Here is a 21,625-nt window from a genome sequence, read left to right on the forward strand (position 1 = left end):
AACTGGCCAGGCTGTGCATGCCTGATGTGTGTTGAGTGTGTTTCAGCTGCATGGTGCCTCCAGGAGGAAATGCAAACTCTTGTACTGTTGCACTGCAGGAGACCTTCTTAAATTCTTCCCTTTCCTTTCCTTTGCAGATGATGCCAGCTCAGGAAAGGATAGCCAGGTACCTGAAGGCTCCAACGGAGAATATGAAGATCATTCTGGGAAGCAATGGGGTAAGGAGCAGTGTGTGTTTTTTGGTTTTCCTCAGTTCTTGGTTCATTGCTGTTCACGTGGCACGTTTCTCAGTTGCTGAAGGAGAGGAAAGGCAGAGCAACTGGAGGGAGTTCTCCTTACATATGGTCAAATAATAAACAGAGTGTCAGCTGAACATATTGGTGTGGATGGATTGCATCCAAGGGTCCTGCGAAATGCAGCCTGTGGTCGGCCCTAGGGCCCCCTGCCATATAGCCCAGCATGGTTCTCCCTTGTATTTGTTTTTCTGGGCAGGGACTTTCTTTTGCATGTGCAGCTATTATAGCTTTCATAGACTCCCTATAAAAAGCATATTGACTTTTACAGCAGTATTTCCAAAAATCTTCAGTGCCAACATAACACTGCTCCCACTGAGGGCAAATGGGAGGTCTGACTTCACTTCAAGAGAATTAGCACTAGGCCAAGCTGAGTGTTTTTTAAAATCCCCCTTTCTTTTACACACCTGCCTGAACTTTTCTAAGCCCTGGACTGTTCAGGCATAAGATTTTGTTGCTCTTGCAGAGCTTTGGGGAACTGCTAAAATCTGACTTGGAAAGAATCACTGCAAGACTTGCAGGTCCAAAGTTTGGTCCAGGCACTCCTTGAAGGACAATAAGTTGTCAGGCTGATGCCAAACAGCTTTTGACCATTACTGACAGGAGTGTGATGTGAGTTTATGAGCTCGATGGATGAAGAACAGCATTTCTATTTTGCTCATACAGTACATCCTTCTCCTTAATATAGAGATGGCTTTGTACCACATTTGTGGCCAAGGAGAAACCTCATAGCAGTGGTGGGGGTGGAACCTGACAGGCTTTTGCCATATGAGTCCCCACCACTTAAGATGAGGCCAGTTTTCTTCAGGAGCTGGCAAACAAGTGCTGTGATGTAGTCCAGGCTACACCTGAATTACAGATTTGTCTGAGACTGAGCTTGCTCAGGGAGAGGAAGGTAACCTTCACTCACTCTGAAATAGGATAATGACATTCTAGAGTTAGAGAAGAGGTGTCGTAGGTAAACTACAGGTCAGGAGTACTTCAAGGAGGGATTCAGCAGCTACTACGAAAAGCTACCATCTCTCCACTCTTCATTACCATGGTGGAGACAGGAGTGGACAGGGCAGATGTGCTCCTGGTAGAGCTGCTGGGAGATGGATCAATACAACAATAATATTATGAAAGAAGATGTAAGCCCTACTAAAAGGATTATGCATTGACAGTGTCATATCATAGTGTCGCTCTGTGCTGCCCTGGCCCAGTCTTTCTTTGTGCTGCAGAGTGTTCCTGAATCTCTCCTTTTTCCCCTTTCCCTCCCTGCTATCTCCTCTCCCCAAGCAGAGTAATGCCTGGGGCAGGCACACACCTACCAAAGCCCTTTCCATCCAGCAGTGTTCACCAGCAAATTGCTGGTGGGAGCTGGTGTGAAGGGAGGGTCAGTTTGTGTATGCATGTCTCTGGAGGGTGATGGGTGAAGAAGCAGTTTGTGTTGTCACAGTCCTGGGCCCTGGAGAAGTGTGAGAGGAGAAGCATGGTAAAAAAAGCTCCACTTTACTTTCCCTGTACCACTGTGGTATCACTGGGGAGAGGTCCTGTCCCCATCAAGAGCAGGGAACTGATGTGAGGAAAGATAGATACCCCCATCCACATCTTCCCACAGCTGACTGAGCTCTTACCCAAAAGACTTGAAAGTATTTCAATACTTGGTCGCATCATGATGCTTTTTTTGTAAGTATCATTAAAGCTGGGAGTGGTAGTGACTGTGACTACATGGAAGTAATTGTGGTGGATCACAGCAGACAACATGTTTCAGATAATCACCACACTTCATATGAGCAACACCTGACAGGAGCCTCTGGGACTGATGCCCCACAGGGAGAGGAGATCACAGAATTCCATCACAGGTCCTCGTGCTGACAGGCTTCAATTTAATTTAATTTTCGTTAGCTTGAATAAATCTTCATGGCAAACAGCATTTCAGCCAGGAACCCATACACAACACTGTCTCTTTGTCCCCATCCACTTGTGTTTTCCCTTGCTCTTGAGTATGACATAATTTACACTGTACAAATGTGTGGTTCATGTTTATGAAGCAAATGCCAAATGATGAGGAGGAGAACAAGCTTGTGAAGTATAAATAACACAGAGGCACTTTGTAATGGCCTTTGCTGGCACTCCAACAAGCAAAATGTCTGTAAACGGTACAGATTTGGGGACAGACATTTACTAGAACCAGCTCAAAAGAGATTTTTTTTTTTCTGCCTGTCTCTCACACTGCTGCTTCTCCTCTTTCTCTTTTGTGCTTGCTGGGTCTCTTTTATTCTCTTATGTGTGTGTCTCTCTCTCTTTCTCCTTTTTTGTTAACTGGCTTTTCTAAACTTGTCCAATTCAGGCTTTTGTCAAGGAAATATTCAGAACTGTGTAAATGGGATCTGGTTTCAGCATATTGCACATAGCCTGGAGTAGCTCTTGAGACCACATAGTCACTTAACCTTTCCTAAACAGAGGAAGAAACAAAGGCAGAAAGAGCCCAAGAAGTGTAGCTTTACCTGTAGTTTGGTGTGCGTTTGTGCAACCATGTACAAGGAGTGAATGCAGATCTCCAGACAGATTCATGGGAGTCACAGTGGGAGGAAAATCGGAATTGCTGAAGCCTGGCTTTTTTGGGTGGAAAGAGAGTTTCTGTCTTACGGTGCCCTTACTGAGCAGGGACGCCACCAAGTCCTTCTGAGAGCTCAGAATCACTGCCTTGACTCTTCAGTCTGCTGGGAAAGTGTGGCTATCCTGGCTCCAGCCTGCTCTTTGATATGTTAGTCCCAGCCCAGGAATCCCATCTTCCCCTACCTGGACCAGGAGTTGCTAGTCTTGGAGTAAATTACTGCCATATTAGAGGATAACTGCAAATGAACCCATTTCACAGCTGATTCCTAACCTCTCCATGCACCTTGCAGACATTTACTCAGTTTCCACAATGACAGCCCTTATCAGCACGTCTCCCTCGGCTCAGACTCAGACTTCGGAATGTCGTGTCCCACAGCCTGCAGCTCTGACAGGGTTCATTGTCAGGGAGGGTGATTGTTTTTGCTGGGAGAGGGCCTCCTGAAGCAGACCCCAAAGGGAACACCCAGCAATTTAGGCCCCACGACCTGTGGAGTGGGTTAGTATGTCACACTTGTTGCTCAGCTGTCACGGCGAAGGCTTCCAGTGCCGGAGTTACTCTGGTTCATTGGATTACACATGAAAGACTCTGTATGGAGAGTAAAGCATTTCTGAGCAAGAGTTTGGAATAACATGAAGTGGCTGGGACCCAAAATGACAGCCAAGGGGGGCGAGGGAAGGCTGTGGAGACAGATGGTTTCCCCTGCGGAAAAGGACTCTGCAGAGAGGGGTATGCCAAAGGGTGTCCTCTTCCAAGAGGGAGGGATGTTGGCCAAGGCTGCAGGGGGATGAGGACTAAGGGATATGTTCACAAACCTCAGAGGGCAATGGCTGCCATTCCCCAGTGCTTGGAGACAGGAAGCTGAAGACCTGCCTCCCCCATTCAGGAAAGCCACACTGTAGTGCACATCCTGGAGCTTCTGGCCCTCAGCCTTGGGCAGCAGGGCTGGCTGGCTGGTAGAGAGTCCCACCATCCTGTAGCTGAATTCCCTGATACCTGAAGCACGACTTTCTCAGCTTGTTTTGGTGTGTTACATGCTACTGAGGTTGTGGCTTTCCAGTTGCTATTGGTGAAGGCCAGTGGCTGCCCAAGGAAGTGGTGGAATCACCATCCCTGGAAGTGTTCAAAAAAGCATGTAGATATGCTTCTTGGGGACATGGTTTAGTGGTGGAGCTGGCAGTGTTAGATAAATGGTTGTACTCAATGATCTTAGAATTCTTTTCCAACTTTAATGATTTTATGATGGGCATAATTCAACCCCGTGTGCCTGAAAGCTGGCCACTCATTGCCTATTTCTCATATTTCCCAAGAAAAGAATCAGGGAATATTTACCAGGAGCATGCAGAAATGCAGGGTAACTGTCCTTTGGGGCTGAGGAGTAACACCACAGTAATCAAGAAGTAGAGTTCAAAAGCAGGGGTAAAAACCCGTTGTGGAAATTCTGAACAGACTTGGAGGAGAAACTGGTTTTGCCAAAATAAAAAAAAAAGAAGACAGGTGAAATTGGCAGGAGCATTTCGGATGCAGGGGAGAGTGTCAAGTGGGCGTCAGAAGTGGTATTAATCTCAGCAGGAACCTGCAATTAGAAGTGCCCCTGGACTGGCATTGTGTAGTTAAAGCAACTGCGAGGAATTTGTAATTTCTTTTGAATTTTTCATTAAGGTTCAGATTTTACAGGTAGAGACCTTGCATTTCCCTAATGTTCTTGTCACTGCTGTTGAAAATACAGGTGATTTCTTTGCTAAGACGAGTAGCTTATCCCATGGTTCTGTCCACCAGCAGCTATTGCTTCAGATTGTCCATTTTTGGGATGGACTGGCATTGAATACCTTCTAATAACAAACTCAAATGGTTTTTACTATGTCTTTCCACTTCTTTGCTTCTTTGGGCCTTTCAACATGAATGCTTTGTAAATTGAAGTTGAATGAACTGCACACATTTAAGTTCAGATCAATATGCAGAAGTCTGACACACTTCTGAGACTTTCCTATGTATTGAAAGGATGTTGACTCTTCTTAAGTCCCTTTAAAGCCAGTGAGAACTAAGGGGCAAAACATCTTTGGAGAATGAAGCTTCATGTGACAAGCAAAAAACTGAGAAAATGGTCAGCCTGACAGGAATCTGAGCTTTTTCCTTTGGTCTTGGCTAAGGACTTGCCTCTGTGGCATGAAGAATGGTAACAATTGCAGTGTGATTATGGAGCCACATTTTGCCTACAGCTGCAATAGTGTGATTTTGGTATTATTCCGTGAGGTGGTCTGGTGCAGTTGTCTTACAGACACAGAAATTCCGGGGTTGTGCTATGCAGAAGGCTGATACAGTGGCCATAGCAGTCCAGTAGACTTTCAAATGCATCAGGCTGGGTAGTGTCTCCCTTCCAAGGAAATTGGTTTGAGCTGATATGAGGGAGAGTGATGCACTGGTGTGTATGGGGCTGCCAGGTGCCTATCAAGCAAATTTGGCCACAACACTTGACAACATTATCCTTTTCTACGTGTTCTTTGCTCACCACAATCAATTTTTCATGTCCCTTGCAGCCCGGCCCAGGTTCACACAGCCTGCCAAGATGAGACGGAGGGTGATCGCCCGTCCTGTCGGCAGCTCCATCCGCCTCAAGTGCGTGGCCAGCGGGAACCCAAGGCCTGACATCACGTGGCTGAAGGACAATAAGCCCCTCACTCCCCAAGAGATTGGGGAGAACAAGAAGAAGAAGTGGACGTTGAACCTGAAGAACCTGAAGCCAGAGGACAGTGGGAAATACACCTGCCGGGTGTTTAACAAAGTCGGAGAAATCAATGCAACGTACAAAGTTGAAGTGATCCGTAAGTGCAGCCTCTGGGGTGGAAAGGCAGGGACCTTTCAGAAGGGGACTGGCTGGGTGAAAAGAGCATGATAGCAAATGTGCAGTGGTGGCTGGAAACAGAAATGGGGAAGTGTTAAAAACATCAGCAAAGACAAAGAAAGCATTACTGAAACTCTAGAATTAACCTGGCACCCGGGCAAGATGTAGGAGCAACAACACAATTTAGTAGCTGAAATGAGGATGGGTACTTGGGAAATAGTCATCTCTAAGGGCACCTACATGGTAAAACTTTACCATAACTCAGTTCTATTCTACCAAGAGGGTCAATTCAAGGACAGACTGAGAACTAGCTGAGAAAGCCTTTCAAGTACCATAGAGGAGGAGTGAAAATATTTAGGATAGCCCAGATTACTCTGTCAGAACGGGTGAAACCAATCAATTGAAAATTTAATCTAGAAGTCTCCAAAGGGAATTAGCAGAAATCTTATGTCTAGAGTGATTAGCCAGACAAGGCTTTAGGGCCAGATTCTAAAAAACATTTGGTCATCTGAAGGTCCAGGTGGGTACAAATGAGATACTTAAAAAACCCCCACAAACAAACCTGAAAAATTCCCATTAGGGCCCTGTCTGTATCTTTAGATGCCCACATAGCTTTAAAGATTCAATCCTTAGAAGATGAGCTGTGGGGGATTACCCTGCATTGTGGTGAGGTAAATTGCTCTTCTTACTATTTGGCTATTCTGATGCTTGCTCTCTAATCTCCTGTTTCCCCTATTATTACCAAAGATAATTATACTCAAATCCTACCTAAGTTTAACAGAGAAGAGCTCTTATTCTTAAATCATTGTGCTTTGTCTATGACATCATCATAAGTTGTCATGGAAATGATTGCAGAGCAGCCAACTCAAGAAAGAGGAGAAGATGAGCTGACTGGAGGGAAGATTGAATAACCTTCATTAATGAGGAGCAGGGGCATGGAGGGCTATTTCCAGCCACTTTGAAAGCATGTTGTTTGTCTGTGCATACATTTTAGCATGAGAAAGTTTATCCCAGTGTGATTGTTCTTAAAGGTAAAGATCTGTTCTCTGATAAGTCCTTTCTCTAGAATCACAGGAATTAAAAGCATATGTGGAAGCTCTGTTGGGCTCTGAAGGCACAAACCTGCTGGACATCTGGGATTGATAAAGATGCAGCTGTGTGGAGACAGTAAAAACATGTGTTTACACTAAAACCAGGAGCAGAGGCAGGGAAATGAATCAAGCCCCATCCTAATGGCAGCTGTGGCATTTTCACTTCATCAAAACCAGACAGCACCAGGAACAAACCCCTTTCTGTGTCCCTATTTATCTTGGTTTTTATCAACTTAAAGATGTATGTAACCTTTGTTTTCATTAGCTTTTGCTGGCCAGGAGTGAAAACAGTAACCAAAGCTGGAACCAGAGTCAAGGAGATAAGGGCATTAAGCAGTTTTCAGACATCTTTCTATTTTTAACATCATTCTGTGAAACATTACAGGTTTTATTCAATTTCCTTCTTTTTTTTTCCCCTTGAGCCTCCACTCCTAAGTCCTGCTTATCTGAATCTCAGTCTCCCCAGCTGTGATTGCTGCTCGTAGTCCCAAGGCAAGGCCTACAGAGACCACTATGGTATTTTTGTTTCCCAAGCACATCTTTATAGCCCTCATTATTGAATGTATCCTGAGTTTTTGAAAAAGGGTCCATTGTTCCTTCCTCTCACCCCAAAGCCAGTGCTGGTGGGAGCTGTTTTGTTACATGCTCAAACCAACAGTGTTTGCCATCAAAAGGAGATGATGACTGCCAGCAGTTACCACCCACTGTGATACCATAATTTCTCTCTGTGCCTAGGATAGAGGTTTGAAGTACCTCCTTGTCTGGAAACTGTGACTGATTTATCTGATTCTAACACTAAAAAAAATCCAAACATTCCTCAGAATGAGGCATATATTTTTCTTTTTGCTTTATGTGGTGTTGACACAACCTAAGGCTTACGGTCATGCTGGAAAGGGTGTTCTTGTGAACCTCTTCTGTTTGATTTCCTATCCTACCATCTTGTTTTCTTCCTCACCTGAGACTTGAGGCAAAAAAACATTGTGAGAAAGGAAAGATTTTGTTATTGGCTAGAAAATCAAATGTCTTCTGAGCTATTCCTCCATAAAAATTTTCGTCATAGTGAGTGTGGTGATGATTAGACTGAAGAAAGAAATACCCCACCCCTCACTGTCTCTGAACTGGGGGGTAGCCACAGTGGTTACAGTGTGGTGTCTTAATAAATAGGTACTTGTAAATAATCTGGTAAAAACGTGAGGTTGTGTCTGAGAAGACATAAAGTTCTGTCTTATTCACCTGTAAGTTGTACCCTGCTGGACATGGTGGTAAGACACAGCATCACAGAATCACAGATAGGAGAGTTGTTCAGCGTACAGAAGAGAGGGATGAAGAAAATCTTCCAAAAAAAAGGGCTCAAAGGGAGATCATACTTTTCTCCAGGTCTGATTGTGGGTAGAAAAGTAACTTCCTTGTTAGAAACAGTAAGATTCAGGTTGAGCATGAAAATAGACTTGCTAAGCCTCAGACAATGGAAGAGTTGTCTGGAGAGACTAGAGAGCATCTACTATTGGAGGCTTTGGCAGAGGCTGAGCAAATTTGTATCAGTGGAGGTTTGCAGCAGTCTCAGCCTGCCTTGGGGCAGGGAGTTGGACTACACTATCATTTTGCATCCCTCCTACACCTTTTTCCTATGTTTCTGCAATTGCAAGTTACTGAGATTGACAAACACCTTTTCCCCTGTGTTTCCGTGCAGAGAGGACGAGGTCCAAGCCCATCCTGACAGGGACACACCCTGTCAACACGACAGTGGACTACGGTGGGACCACATCCTTCCAGTGCAAAGTCCGCAGTGACGTCAAACCCGTCATCCAGTGGCTGAAAAGGGTGGAATATGGCACAGAGAGCAAGTACAACTCCACCATCGATGTCGGGGGGCAGAAGTTTGTTGTGCTGCCCACAGGGGAGGTCTGGTCCCGCCCAGATGGTTCCTACCTGAACAAACTGATGATTACTCGAGCCAAGGAGGAGGATGCAGGGATGTACATTTGCCTGGGGGCAAACACCATGGGCTACAGCTTTCGCAGCGCTTTTCTCACAGTCCTGCCAGGTGAGTTTTCACTTTTTTGCCCACATTTGTACCAACAGTCTGCCTCATGGTATTAATTATACAACTACTGATGTGCATTGGGCTCCCTGACCCTCTGTGATGCCGTGCTGATTTAGGCTTGTTCAGTTCTGGTAAGAATGACTGGGGGACTAAGTCAGCCCTGATTTAAAACATTCCCTGCTGAAATCCTGTTGAAGATGTTTCCTTTTCTCCCTTCATGGGAAATGATCACAGAAGCACAGAATAGGTGAGATTGGAAGGGACCACAATGGGTCATCTGGTCCAACCTCCCTGCTCAAGCAGAGTCATCCCAAAGCATGTGGCACAGGATTATGTCCAGAAGGTTCTTGAATATCTCCAGTGAGGGACATTCCACAACTTCTCTGGGCAACCTGTTCCAGTACTCACAAAGTAAAGTTCTTCCTCATATTAAGGTTGACCTTCCTATGCATCAGTTTCTGCCCATTGTCTCTTGTCCTACTGCTGGGCACCAAACAGAGCCTGGCTTCATCCTCTTGACATCCTCCCTTCAGATACTGGTGGACATTGATGAGGTCCCCTCTCAGTTGTCTGGGTGGAATAAAATGAATTATCTGCTCCTATATGGAAGAGGAGCTGGGAACGGATGCTGCAGTTTCAGACACTGCATTACTTCAGGTTTGAGTGCAGGACAGGAGAGGGGAACTGAATAACAGCACAGTTTGCAACCCCATTCTCTTACATTTCTCCTTTCTTTTGCCCTTATTTATATTGCTTTTGCTGATAAAAGGAAACAATTATACAGGCCCATAAAATGAGAGAAGAATAAAAACTGTTCTGGTCACAAGGAAATGAAAAGAATGAGTGTGAAAAACAGAATGATTGATTAGTTGAATTCTTACCCAATGGTCCCCTGGGGTCCCTGTGACAAACTCACAGCTGCTGCCTTCTCTCTCCAGACCTCAGAGCTGGTGGCCACATCTGGCTGAGACTGTATTTGAGACACACCATCTTTGCTTGGCCGTTTTCTCCTTTGCCTCTTGACTGTGCAATTCTACCCTGACAATTTTTTTTTATTGAAAAGGGCATTTTTTTCTGCCTCATCTTGCCTTGTGAATCTTGCTTCAGATCCACCAGTTTTATGACAAAAATAAATTGTACTGCTTCTTCTTCCCTTTGTCACCCCAAAGCCAACACAGCTAAGAGAGTGCAGGAGCTGGAGCCAAAATCAGAATATTTTAGCTCCCAGGTGTAATGGAGCATCTCCAGTCAAGACACCAGTGAGAGAGAGAGATCATGAACTGGTTTTCTCTGTAGGTAGTGGGGGAAATACTCATGAATCCTGTAACTAAGGCAGCATGGCCTCTTCTACTCCCTGATTGCCAAAGCTCTGCGTCTCAGCAGCCATCGAGGGTCACTGGCTTGAACTTAGATACTGACAGCAGGTTGCCAAGTAGGAGAATGCTCTTGGCATTGTCCTCTGCATCACTTGGATTTAGGACTAAACTCTAACTGAAAAGCCAGTCAATCCCAAGGAAAAGGCTGCATGGGTAGAATATAACTCAAAGCCTCTGGGAGTTTCTGATCTATAGGAGTCTGATCCAGCTCCCACTGAAATAATTGGAAGACTTTGCATTGATTTAAATGGGACTATGATGAGCACTAATGCCAGAGCCAGCGCCTGCAGGCCTGTTGTTATTGGCAAGGATGGAGAAGGAGAGCCCAGCTTGCTCTAAGAGGCAAAGATGTGGTTGTAAGGCCATGAGTTAAACCCACCATTTTTCTTGTAAATCTACCAGTTTTGACATAGACAGCTCTGAGGAACAGCATGGATGAATATCAAAACACTTTCATTTCAGCCTAGCAAAGGATTTCTGCCAACCAACATGAAGACTGTTGTTTTCATGGTCAGCTGACGGGTCAGTTCTATGATCCTGTCATGCTTTTAGCAGGAGGGTGGACCAGATGACCTCCAGACTCCCCTCCCAGCCTAAATTATTCTGTAATTTCCAATGTTAGTGAATCAAAGTTTTGTCTATGGAGGTCAACAGTGTAGGTCCTTCTAACTTCAAAGAGACCACATGGTATATATTTAACATTTCAGTCCAGCCATAGGATTATTTGTCAAGGAGAGAAAAAGACATTAGTGTCATAAAAGATGTTTGGCTTGAAAGTTAAGTGATATATGTTTGAATATAACATATTGAGCAATTTAGATAGCCTGTGGTTTTTGAAATTTCTTGATTGTCTCCCTGCAAGCTGAATTCTGTGCCTGGGTATGTTTCCAGGCTTTGGAATTCCCAGCTGGTAGCTATCTAGATGAGGATTTTCATAGCTAGAATCCTATCCTAGGGCTCCTTTTGGGTATATAAGAGATCAGGCTGAGAAACCAGAGTGGCTACTCAAGGAGACGTACAGGCTGCTAACAGCAGAGAGGGAGAAAGGGAAGGTAGGTGTGAAAGATGATGTCTGAAGCATCTTGTCTCCTCCACAGTAGCTGAATTTACTGCCTTTGAAAAACCAACAGCAGCTCCAGACTGGTGGAGGTAGTGCCCAATTGGTGTAGGGAGCTGTGGACACACTTTAATGCTGTGTGAACTTTCAGCTCTCCATGGCTTGGGCACCAGTGAGGGGACACCAACTCACCTACATTTTCCCTATCCTTCAGCCTTCCTCCCAGCCACACAAGAAACTCAAGAAAACACCTCTAAAACCCAATGCTCCCTGCCATGGCAGAGCATTGCTGAGTAGCTCCAGTATTGCTAGACAGTGTTACTAAAGAGTGTCTAAAGCCCAGCAGACAGAGCTACACCTGGCAGAGGCAGGTGAGCAATATACTGTGTCTCTGCACAACCCCATCATGCCTCCTGGGCTGCTGACATGGAGGTATTACTGACATGTCCCGTGTTGTGTCCTCCAATCTGGGCAGCAAAGCTCACTCCATGACAGAGTGAGAGTGTTAGGAAACTGTCTCGGGCTGGCTGTAGTGCATCCATTAAAGGTTGGATAAGAAAGTTAAAAAATCCTCCAAAGACTCCCCTTCTGACCCCTAAACCAGAGAAAATGAGTTGCTTGTCCTTCCAGGAGCACTGAAAAGCAAAGCAGTTACCAAACATCATGTGCTGGCTTGATTTCTCCCTCGTTACTTGGTCTGGCAGGGTTGCCAGACAGCGTGTACAACAGCCAGCCCAAGCGTGACATCTGTTTTGAATCCACTTTGCCTGCATTTAATTAACTCTTTCTGTCTCTCTCCTGCCATAATGTCCAGATCCCAAGCCTCCGAGTGCACCTGTGCCCCCTTCCTCGGCCAGCAGCCTGCCCTGGCCTGTGATCATCGGCATCCCCGCCGGAGCTGTCTTCATCTTTGGGACGATCCTCCTGTGGCTTTGCCAGTCCAAGAAGAAACCCTGCTCCCCTCCAGCTGCTGCCCCCGTGCACCGGCCGCAGCCCCGGGACAGGATCTGTGTCTCCCAGGTCCCGGACAAAGACTGCATCTCCTCCATAAACTATGAGGAATATGTGGCCCAGCAGCAGCATTTGCTGTCCCAAGGGCCTGCGCTCGCCCCAGCCATGGCATCCAAAATGTACCCAAAGATTTACACGGACATCCACACCCACACCCACTCGCACGTGGAAGGCAAAGTCCACCAGCACCAACACATCCAGTACCAGTGCTAAGAGCTGGCCCTGTACAGTAGCTCGTTTTTGGGCTTTCCCCTCGTGGTACCTCAGAAGAGACTGCTCCAAGTCAGCTCTCACTGCCAGCAACAGGCAAAGCAGACAGAAAAGATTTTATATATAATTTTAAATATATATATACATATATATATAATTGTATATGCGTGTGTGTATGTGTGTATATATATATGTGTATATATCTATATCTATCTATATAAATATATATATAATAGAGAAAGACAGAGAAAAGAGATTTTTTTTTTTTAATTATTGCAATCAGGATGTAGCTGAGGAATAATGAAGGATCTCCATATCACAGCAGAGAGGCAGCCATCTCCAACAGCGAAGCCTTCCTGGATATTTTAATCAAGGTGGCAACAAGTGAGGCAGGACATAGGGATGTGAACCACCACCTCCTTCCTTGTGTTACTAAGAGGAGCAAGTAGAGCAAGAGGTGTGTGTGGTACTTTTCTGGATGTGCACTGCTGTTCCTGTGCCAGTTACACATCACTTGTTTTGGTGGGAAGCCCCCAGACCTGTCCTGCTCTGAGTGACCCGAGCTCTCAAGTACTTGACATTTAGAGCCAAAGCACCAGGAGACACAACCAATTCATCTCTTCCAGGAGGAAAAAATAACACAAGAGGGTCTGGAAAAACCAATTTCCATTCACAGGGGGAAATGCTGAGTGCTTCTCAGTCACAGTCAGCACAACCAGCTAACCGAACTGGTTGGTTCTATTTCTGCAAGGTCAAGACATCTCGTTTCCCATGGGATGTTCTGCAGATCAAGCCACAAGAGCACCGCTCCCCTGGTCCTAGGACTCAGTGCCACTGCCAGGAAAAAGGAGAGAAGGAATGAGGAACATTGTACAGAACACCTTTATATTTATATTTAAGAAATAATAATAAATAATAATAAATAATAATAATAATAATTGAACTGCTGATGGTGAAGAAAGCAAAACACACTGTCCTTCTCTGATGGCTTACTGGATTTTCTACATCAATGCAAAATACATGAAAGCATTAGAAAAAAGTGTAAGAAACAAAGAGAATGAAATAATAATCTTGTAGGAAAAAATGCATTTGAGAAATACTCACCTAGGTTGTGTGTGGTTGCCCCCTCCCCTCAGATATCATTTTGGAAATGATAAAACTTCATTGCAGTTCAACAGTAAAAACAGAAAGAAGAGAAAATAAATAAGGACCATATTAAATACCTATATGGACTGGGAATGAATCCAATTGCAAAATATAAAACCTTTGTAATTCTATATAGAGTTTAAACAGAAGTCATGTATATTTAATTTATTTTGTTAAACAAGAAAAAAAATGTATGATATTTTCCTCGAAACAGGCATTTCTATACGTATTTTTGATCAAAGAAAATAAAGATTTTTTTTTCCCAGGTTCTGTAGATGCCATGCTCAGAGTATGCTCGATGTAGCTTGTGACCAACTGTGCTTCTCCTAACCTGGTGGTCACCCATCTCTATGCCTTTGTACACTAACCATGTGTAATCTCCTATCACCTCAGGTACTGCTAGTGCCATGCTTTCCATCAGAAACTGACCTTTTTCCCTGCTTATATTCTGACTGTGAGGGTCTGCAATGGCCAGTTCACTACTCATGGACCCCGATCATCTTCAGTAGCAGAGCTCTGTGCTCATCACTGTGCATTTTTGGGGGAGTTGAGGAGAAGGTTCCATTAGATTTTTAAGCACAAATCTGCAGCGTGTCTTCTTCTTAAAAGAAAATTTTGTAAATCAAAACATAATAATTTGTGAGGCTGTAAAAGGAACCTTGGCCTCAGGGTGGGTGCCTGGAAGGGGAAATTATGGAATGCAGGTGAAGCAATTTGTAGCTGCAGCTGCTGCAGGAGGCAGCAGAGGCTGAGCTGGGAGCAACGAGAAGAGCTGGAGCTGTTCCTCTCTCCAGTGGGGCTTGAACCTTCATTCTTCTGCACACCAACAAGAGGTACCCAACTCCTCAGTGGCCAAAATTTTCTTTAGAGAAGGCAGCTTCAGCAATGCTGCAACTGTTTGCTCTTCTCTTGAGTTTCATTTAAAGTTTGCTGGTAAAAAAAAAAAAAAACCAACCTGAAAATCTGAAAATGAGAGTTTTTAAGTTTGAAATTACTTCCTTCTCAAGCCTGTTCTGTGAAAGAGATCCCCACCAAACCAGCTACTCTGTTTAATAGTGAAACACTTTATTTAATCTGAAACAAAGCAGTGCTTTAGGCTTTGCTTTTCTCTGAACATTTCTGAAGGTATTTGCTCTGTGTTGACCTGCAGTGATTTTTCTGGTGGTTTGTTTGAATCACCAGCAAACCAAACAGTTCCCTGTTTGCTCAGCCGCAGTGCTGTGAGATGGGGCCCCGATTCAGTGAAATACATCAGCTCCTGCTTTTCTTCATCGATACATGCTGCTCCAAAAGGTCCCTTTTTTGCTTTAGTAGTGGGATATCCATGTAATAACCTCTACAGGAAGACCATTCCTCACCACAGTGTTCCTACAGAGGTTATAATAAAGCAACCCATTGCTAACCATTGTTTCTTTTTCAGCAGGAGGGTTCAGTTAAACTTTGTTAACACAAATTGACGAGGTCCCTAAAAGCTAAATTCATATTAAGAGTACCTCTCAGCTTCAGGGAAACTTAAATTTGAGGACTGGGGACTCTGTTTGGATGTAAGGCATGATTTAGTCAGGATTTTTAATGGTTGTAGTATACTGAGTAATTTAATAAAAAAAAAAAAGGCTTTGTACACTAAGTGCATCACCTTTATTTCAAGAAGACAGTAAGTGTATGAGAGATACTGAGGGCTACATCTCATATGTAATACCTGTGGGAAGCTCCTTACTGCACCATGGTACATCCCAAGCCACTGCACATTCCAGCAACATTAGAGGCATGGCAAAGGGCAGGATTCCCCCATAAGGCCGTGGCCCTTCTCTGCTCTCTAGTCCAGTGCTGCAGCAAGAGGACACTTCTAACACATGCTGTGTTAGTGGTACTGATACCAGCTTCAAAGGTGGAGGTGAACACTGGGCTTGTATGGTTCAGCTGAGCAAACCCTGAGAGATTATCTTACAGCACTTTTCCAAATGGCAGCTATATCTCTGACCCTCAGAGAGAGGGTTAGTGGGTTAAAAGAGGCAATCCTGCATTTCCCACACAGCACAGTCTTCCAGGCTGTGTGTAGCACTCTCCACCAGTGCCTTCTGCCCTTTGTGATCCAGCTCCATCCAGTCTTTTATCATCCAGTCAAAACCTCCACATTTTGCCACATGGCTCAAGTGGACGGAGTGGTTTCTTCCTGCCCCTTAAAGCTCCTGCATTAGAGATAAATCTCTAGTGATGTTGGCAGAGCTCTCCAAAGGCAAAGCTGCAGTGAACTACCCAGCATGGATGAAGCATCAGCCCAGCACAGCTGCAGCTCCCAACCACAGCACTGAGAAGGCAGCTCTGTTTTTGGATGTGCCATGAGAGATGCTGTGAAGGTCTTGATTTGCAGAAAGTGTGGGGATTTCATCCTGCCTTGGGTTTCATCCTGCAGGATTTCATCCTGCTCATCTGCTCCCTCATGAGCATCTCCTGTTGCACACCAAAACTGCTGTGAAATTTCCTCCCAGGAAAATATCGTCATATGCCCTGTAGAGGGCTGTAGGTATTGTCTGGGCCTTTTGCTGTGCTGAGGGGGGGTGTTCATGTTTTTGAGAAATTATTTTGCCTCCACGGGGTACCTGTAAGGGCTCTTTCGAGTCCCTCTGTCCCATACCCTACTGCATGCCATTGATTTTTAGGGCTTGGTTGTGCCTTGCGTATATTGCAAAGTCTTCCTTAGTTCAAATAAATTCAACCAGGTTGTGCTTGTGTATGAATTTTTTTTTTTCAGTGGAAAAAGATTTGGATGCATCTTCATTCCTGAATAGAGGGTGTTTAAGGAAAACCATAGTCTTGCCATTAGTAACTGACCCTATTTTGAACACAAAAGTTTTTATTTCATGTATTTGTATGCATATACATATAGGCATATAGATGTACATGCCAGGCTGTGATACAGAAGGCAGTTGTACTTTTAAACCCATGGAGCTTCAAAGATCAAAGGAATTTTAGGCTTAAAACTCACTATCTTTGTTAATTTTATTTGCATTAGAGATCAAACATGGCCTTACCTGCCAGTCTGTGTGTGGCTTTTTTAAACTTTATATGGACAATCTTTCTATGGTCGGCCCCTTTCAAACTGAAAACTTATCAGACATTGAAAATAAAAAGTGTTAAAGTGTTCTGTGATTTTCAGTTGGTGACAATATAGTAACTGAACACATCAAAAGGAGACAGAACAGCACAGCATGTCTGTGTCTGTGGCTTTGTAATAAAAGTTACAGAAGAAATGGAATAAAAGCCTGAAATTGTGTTAATAGATGTTTGAGTTCTGCAAACCTGCTGTGTTTGGAAGGAAAGGATGTCTCCCTGTGCTTGTGAGAGTGTGTGTGTGTGTATGAAATAGCACACATCACGAATATGTGCTGGTAGGGCAAAGCAGACAATATTACAAAATTACCTTGGTACCACAACTTGGTCTGATATTTTGTGTAGGTTCTGTGAAACTAGCAGAGGTATTATTTCTTAAATGGTTGGAAAAGGTTTCTGGTTTTTAGTAAAAAGGGGCAATTCTTGATCTCTTCACTTCTGGAGCCAAATGCTGTAGCTGCACCAGGAGCCAAGATGCAATTAGCAAGATGAAATTTTGGGGTACCTGGAGTGGGGCAGCAATTTCAAAGTTAAGCCCAGCACTTCCCCCCTTTTGAGTCAAACCTGTGAGTGTCTCACCACTCACTCTAGAGACAGCAAATGTCAAAACTGTGACATCTGAAGTTCAGGAAAGCTGGCCCTCACACAAACTTCATCTTGACCTGACCTGGACCTCTGACCCAAAGAGCCTTGTGCAGAAATTGCACACTTGGGGTGGGAAAGAGGAAATATTTCTGTGTTGACTCCATTTCTGTGGCTGTCCGAAACTCTTCAGATTTTTGAAATACTGGAATAAAGATCTGGGGAAGATGTATCAGTGAGTTAAACCTAGGAGGTGGTCAAAGATCAATGGGGAATTTATCATGGCTTTCCTATCTGGGCAACACCTCTACCTACTTGAGGTATGTTGAGCATGCCCAGGACTCCAGATCATCCAAATTCAATGATTAACATGGACCCATTTAGCTTGGAAAAGACTCCTAAGGTCATTGAATTATTCCCCATGCAGAGCTTATTCCAGCTCGTGCAGATACCAGTGGGAAAAAAATCCCTGCGATGTCCACTGGGAAATCAATGGGACATATGAAGTCATTGCAAGGTTTTTACATCTTCGTGCTAGCTGGCTCGTTGGCAGAGAAAGATGTGACAAGAGTCAATGGCCTGAGTGTGAAACCAGAAACATATAAATGGGAAATGTACACATTTTGGAAGGAGTTACCAATGGAAGATGTAGACAATGCATTTCTCAAAATCTTCAAAACAGGACTGGGTGCTTTGTGGACAGTGTGTTTGGTTGAATTGAAGATTTTTGGAATGCAATTAGGATAAAGGGGTACCTCTAGCCCGGATGAGGTCATCTGGTAGGCCCTTCTGGCCCTAAAGAAATGCAGTTGAGATGCAGAGGAAAGGAGACACAAGAGTGTGTCCCTGCTCCTGGCGAGCGCCGTAGCTGCACCGCAGACCTTACGGCACCGTTGGGCGCACGGCTGCCTCGTTCAGGCTGCACACCCAGCTCCACTTGCCACCAGACTGTATGATCTCAGCACTTCCCAGCTTATTGCTGCAGTGATGGCATTATTTACACAAACCGGGGCTCTGCATCAACGTTTACTGCCGCTTTGTGTAAACAGTGGTGCAGCCCAGTGTGTACTCACACCCCTCCTCTGTGTGATCAACACTGCAGAAAACCTCACTGCAGTGCCTACAGTTAGTGCCATGGAGGATTTACATGGGAATTTGAATGTAATGACCTGCTCAGTTGCACAAACTTGTTATTGGTGTGAGTATCTTCTATTCCCTTTTTGCCATGTGTGGGAGCCAGCCAGGATCCTGCCACTGCCCTCCCCCGGGGGTGGACACAGGTCCCTCCACACATTCAGACATGAGGGGTTGTATGTTGGGTTGTACAGGTTGGCCAAAGTGACCCTGCAGGTTTCCTATGTCCGTGGGATCCCAGTGGGTGATAGCCCACAGAGGGAGCAGTCGTGTGCCTTTCTCTGCTTGTGGGTTGATGGGTGTGGTGAGGGTGTGAGGGGCATAGTCACAAAAATGCCAAATTTTAAGGGGTGGGTTTCACCTGTCGATCCCAGCAGTGATTTCACAGAGGAAGAGATGAGGCATGAAGAGACTGGCCAGGGTTAGAGTCTGTAATTCAAGTGTGCTGGGATGGATCAGGGTCTGTCATTCTACATGTCTTATGAGGAACAGCTGAGGGAACGGGGTTGCTTAGTCTGGAGAAGAGGAGGCTCAGGGGGACCTCATTGCTCTATACAACTACCTGAAAGGAGGTTGTAGTGAGGGGGGATCGTTTTCAAGTCAAAGGATGAGAGGAAATGGCATTAAACTCCACCAGTGGCAGTTCAGACTAGATCTGTGAAAAAATATAATTCACTGAAAGAGCAGTTAGGCATTGGAATAAGTTGAGGGAGGTGGTGTAGTCACTGTCTCTGGAAATGTTCAAGAATTGTCTGGATGTGGCACTTGGGTTTAGAAGTGATTGTGATGGTGTTGGGTTGACAGTTGGACCAGATGATCTTGAAGGTCTCTTCCAACCTTGACAATCCTGTAACTGCAGAGAGCACCAAGACACAGAACCAAACCAGTGAGTTAAATTATATAAGACCACTGATCAAGCATATCCTCTAAACATCCTCCAGTTACTTATTACCTTTAAATCTCAGGATAGATATAAGGAAGAAATTCTTTTACAATGAGGGTGGTGAAACCTGGAACAGGTTGCCCAGAGAGGTGGTAGATGCCCCATCCCCGGAAACATTCAAGGCCAGGTTGGATGGGTCTCTAAGCGACCTGATCTAGTTGAAGATGTCCCTCCTCATTGCAGGGAATGAGACTAGATGACCTTTAGAGGTCCCTTCCAACCCAAACCATTCTGTGACTCTCTGATCCAAATGTGCTGGGATGGGTTAAGGTCTGTCATCCAACTGTGCTGGGATGCATCCAGGCCACTTGCCAGATCAGTTCTGTATTCTGGACCTAGCAGAAGGTGCTAATAATTAGGAGACTGTAGGTGTTGCAGACTTTCCCTTCACCTTATCTTACCAGAAAGCATTTCTTGGCCCAAGATTCTCATCTTTTAAAAGTTTAATACAAACGTAAAAGGAAAACAACAAATGCCAGCACCAGAAGTGTGAATTATTGTAATAAAAAATAGGAAGTAATGACTGATAAAACCACATTTAAAATGCTGGTGCTATATGGACTGTTAAGTGGCACATATATGTTGTCCAGAGTAGAGCCCAGAGGAAAGAGGATGCCCATTTTAAATTTTTGTTTAGCCAAGGCACTTTGCTTACCAGCTTCAGGTCCCTGAGAGCAATACACAGAGCTGTGACCTTTATTTGTCCTTATTTTAGCTTATACACTTTTTCTTTCTTTTCTCTTTTCCTTTCTGCCAGTCTGCTGTAATTAGGATTTAACATATCCTCCAATATACATGGACATCAGCAAAGTAATGAATATTCTTTGTTTCCCATTTTCACTAACCACATCCAGTCCAAAGTGCTATTTCTATCCGAGCTTGTCTCTGCTCAAGTGAAAGGAGTAATAAATAACACTTTAGACTAGACTTCAAAATGCCTTTTTTTTTTGATCTGAGTAATTAAAGTCAAACTGCTGTTCCTGAGCGTTTTCTGATGGAATTACACAAGTTACACAGCCCTTCATTTGTATCTTATTAGGCATTATGTTTTATTGATGCTGTTCAAACAATTAGTACCTAAATATGCCCCATATTCTCATAAAGAGGCAGCAGCAGTGTTAATGCTAATGCCCTGGTTAACAGTTTGTTTCCATCCAGAGTCCACCATCGTTCTCGAATGCCATTTAATATCAATCAGGTCTTGTCTTTACTGATGCCCTTCTGAAGCTGTTCTCTTCTGCAGTCGTTTAACTGTGCAGCCAACTGAGAATAAGTCAAACAGTAATGTTAAGTAAAAATGGCATTTCTCTTAACACAGGAATTTTTTAAGTTCATTGCAAGTTTTGGTTATAAAAAGGCCAGCGTTTCATGGTGATCGGTCATTTTGACGTTTTTATGGTGTTTTTATTACCCCTGGCTCATTTCCATACTAAAGAGAACATTTGTAACAATACTTGCTCGCTCTGTTATGATTAGGATTGCGCTTTGTTCGGCTGTTGCTGCGCTCAGTAATGCTCTTGGCACACGTCCTCCCAGACCCTGCGGTGTATTTATTCGAAAGGAAGGAAAAAGAAGTGTCTACTAAAACAATAAACTACTACTGCTTGCGTTAACGTGGCCATAACTTCCTTGTTCTGCAGACAATCAGTTAGAAAAGCTGTTAGGTAAACTTGCTCCTTCATTGCTGAAAAAATAAATATTCACGAAGCTTACAGCCACCTTTTCCTGTGCTTTATTATAGGGTTGAGAATGGTGAAGGATTTTAAAGCTAATGATTTAATCAAAAAGATAAGGATGGAGGTCCAGATGATGAAACCATCTGGGAGCTGGGGTCTGAAATATTCTTGAGGACCTGGGTAAGGCTTTAAGACGAATTTTGATGAGTTATTTCAATATTAATGTTATGCTGCATGTAAGGACAAGTTCAACCTAGTATTAATATTAATGTTATTAATATTGAAAATTGAAAATACTAATATATTCACTAATGCTGTCTAAGACAGGAGGCAAATGTGAAAAAAAGAAATTGTGAATGGTAGGGAAGGGCAATTAAAAAAGAGAGGGAGCAGTATCATGTCACCAGAGGTTTCCAGGATAAAGTCAAGTCATTACTTTGGTCACTCCATGTGTGTTGGAGCCCAAAGAGGCAGCTGGAGCAGCTTTGGGAGACTTCCTCAGATGCAGGA

The 21,625-nt window shown here is 44.2% G+C and overlaps 1 protein-coding gene across 1 annotated transcript in view; it reads left to right on the top strand.

Annotated features, from left to right (window-relative positions):
- The window catches only part of FGFRL1 (fibroblast growth factor receptor like 1), a 172,177-nt gene extending 155,230 nt beyond the window's left edge, over positions 1-16,947 (top strand). The window contains exons 4-7 of the mRNA XM_018087438.2: positions 138-218; positions 5,430-5,714; positions 8,516-8,869; positions 12,117-16,947. Coding sequence (XP_017942927.1) covers positions 138-218; positions 5,430-5,714; positions 8,516-8,869; positions 12,117-12,526 — 1,130 coding nt within the window. The 3' untranslated portion in view covers positions 12,527-16,947. The remainder of the gene's footprint in view (positions 1-137; positions 219-5,429; positions 5,715-8,515; positions 8,870-12,116) is intronic.
- The last annotated feature ends 4,678 nt before the right edge of the window (positions 16,948-21,625 follow it).

Source organism: Manacus vitellinus, unplaced genomic scaffold, assembly GCF_001715985.3.
Source record: "Manacus vitellinus isolate BGI_N305 unplaced genomic scaffold, ASM171598v3 scaffold_0_pilon, whole genome shotgun sequence".
In the NCBI taxonomy this organism is placed as follows: Eukaryota; Metazoa; Chordata; class Aves; order Passeriformes; family Pipridae; genus Manacus; species Manacus vitellinus.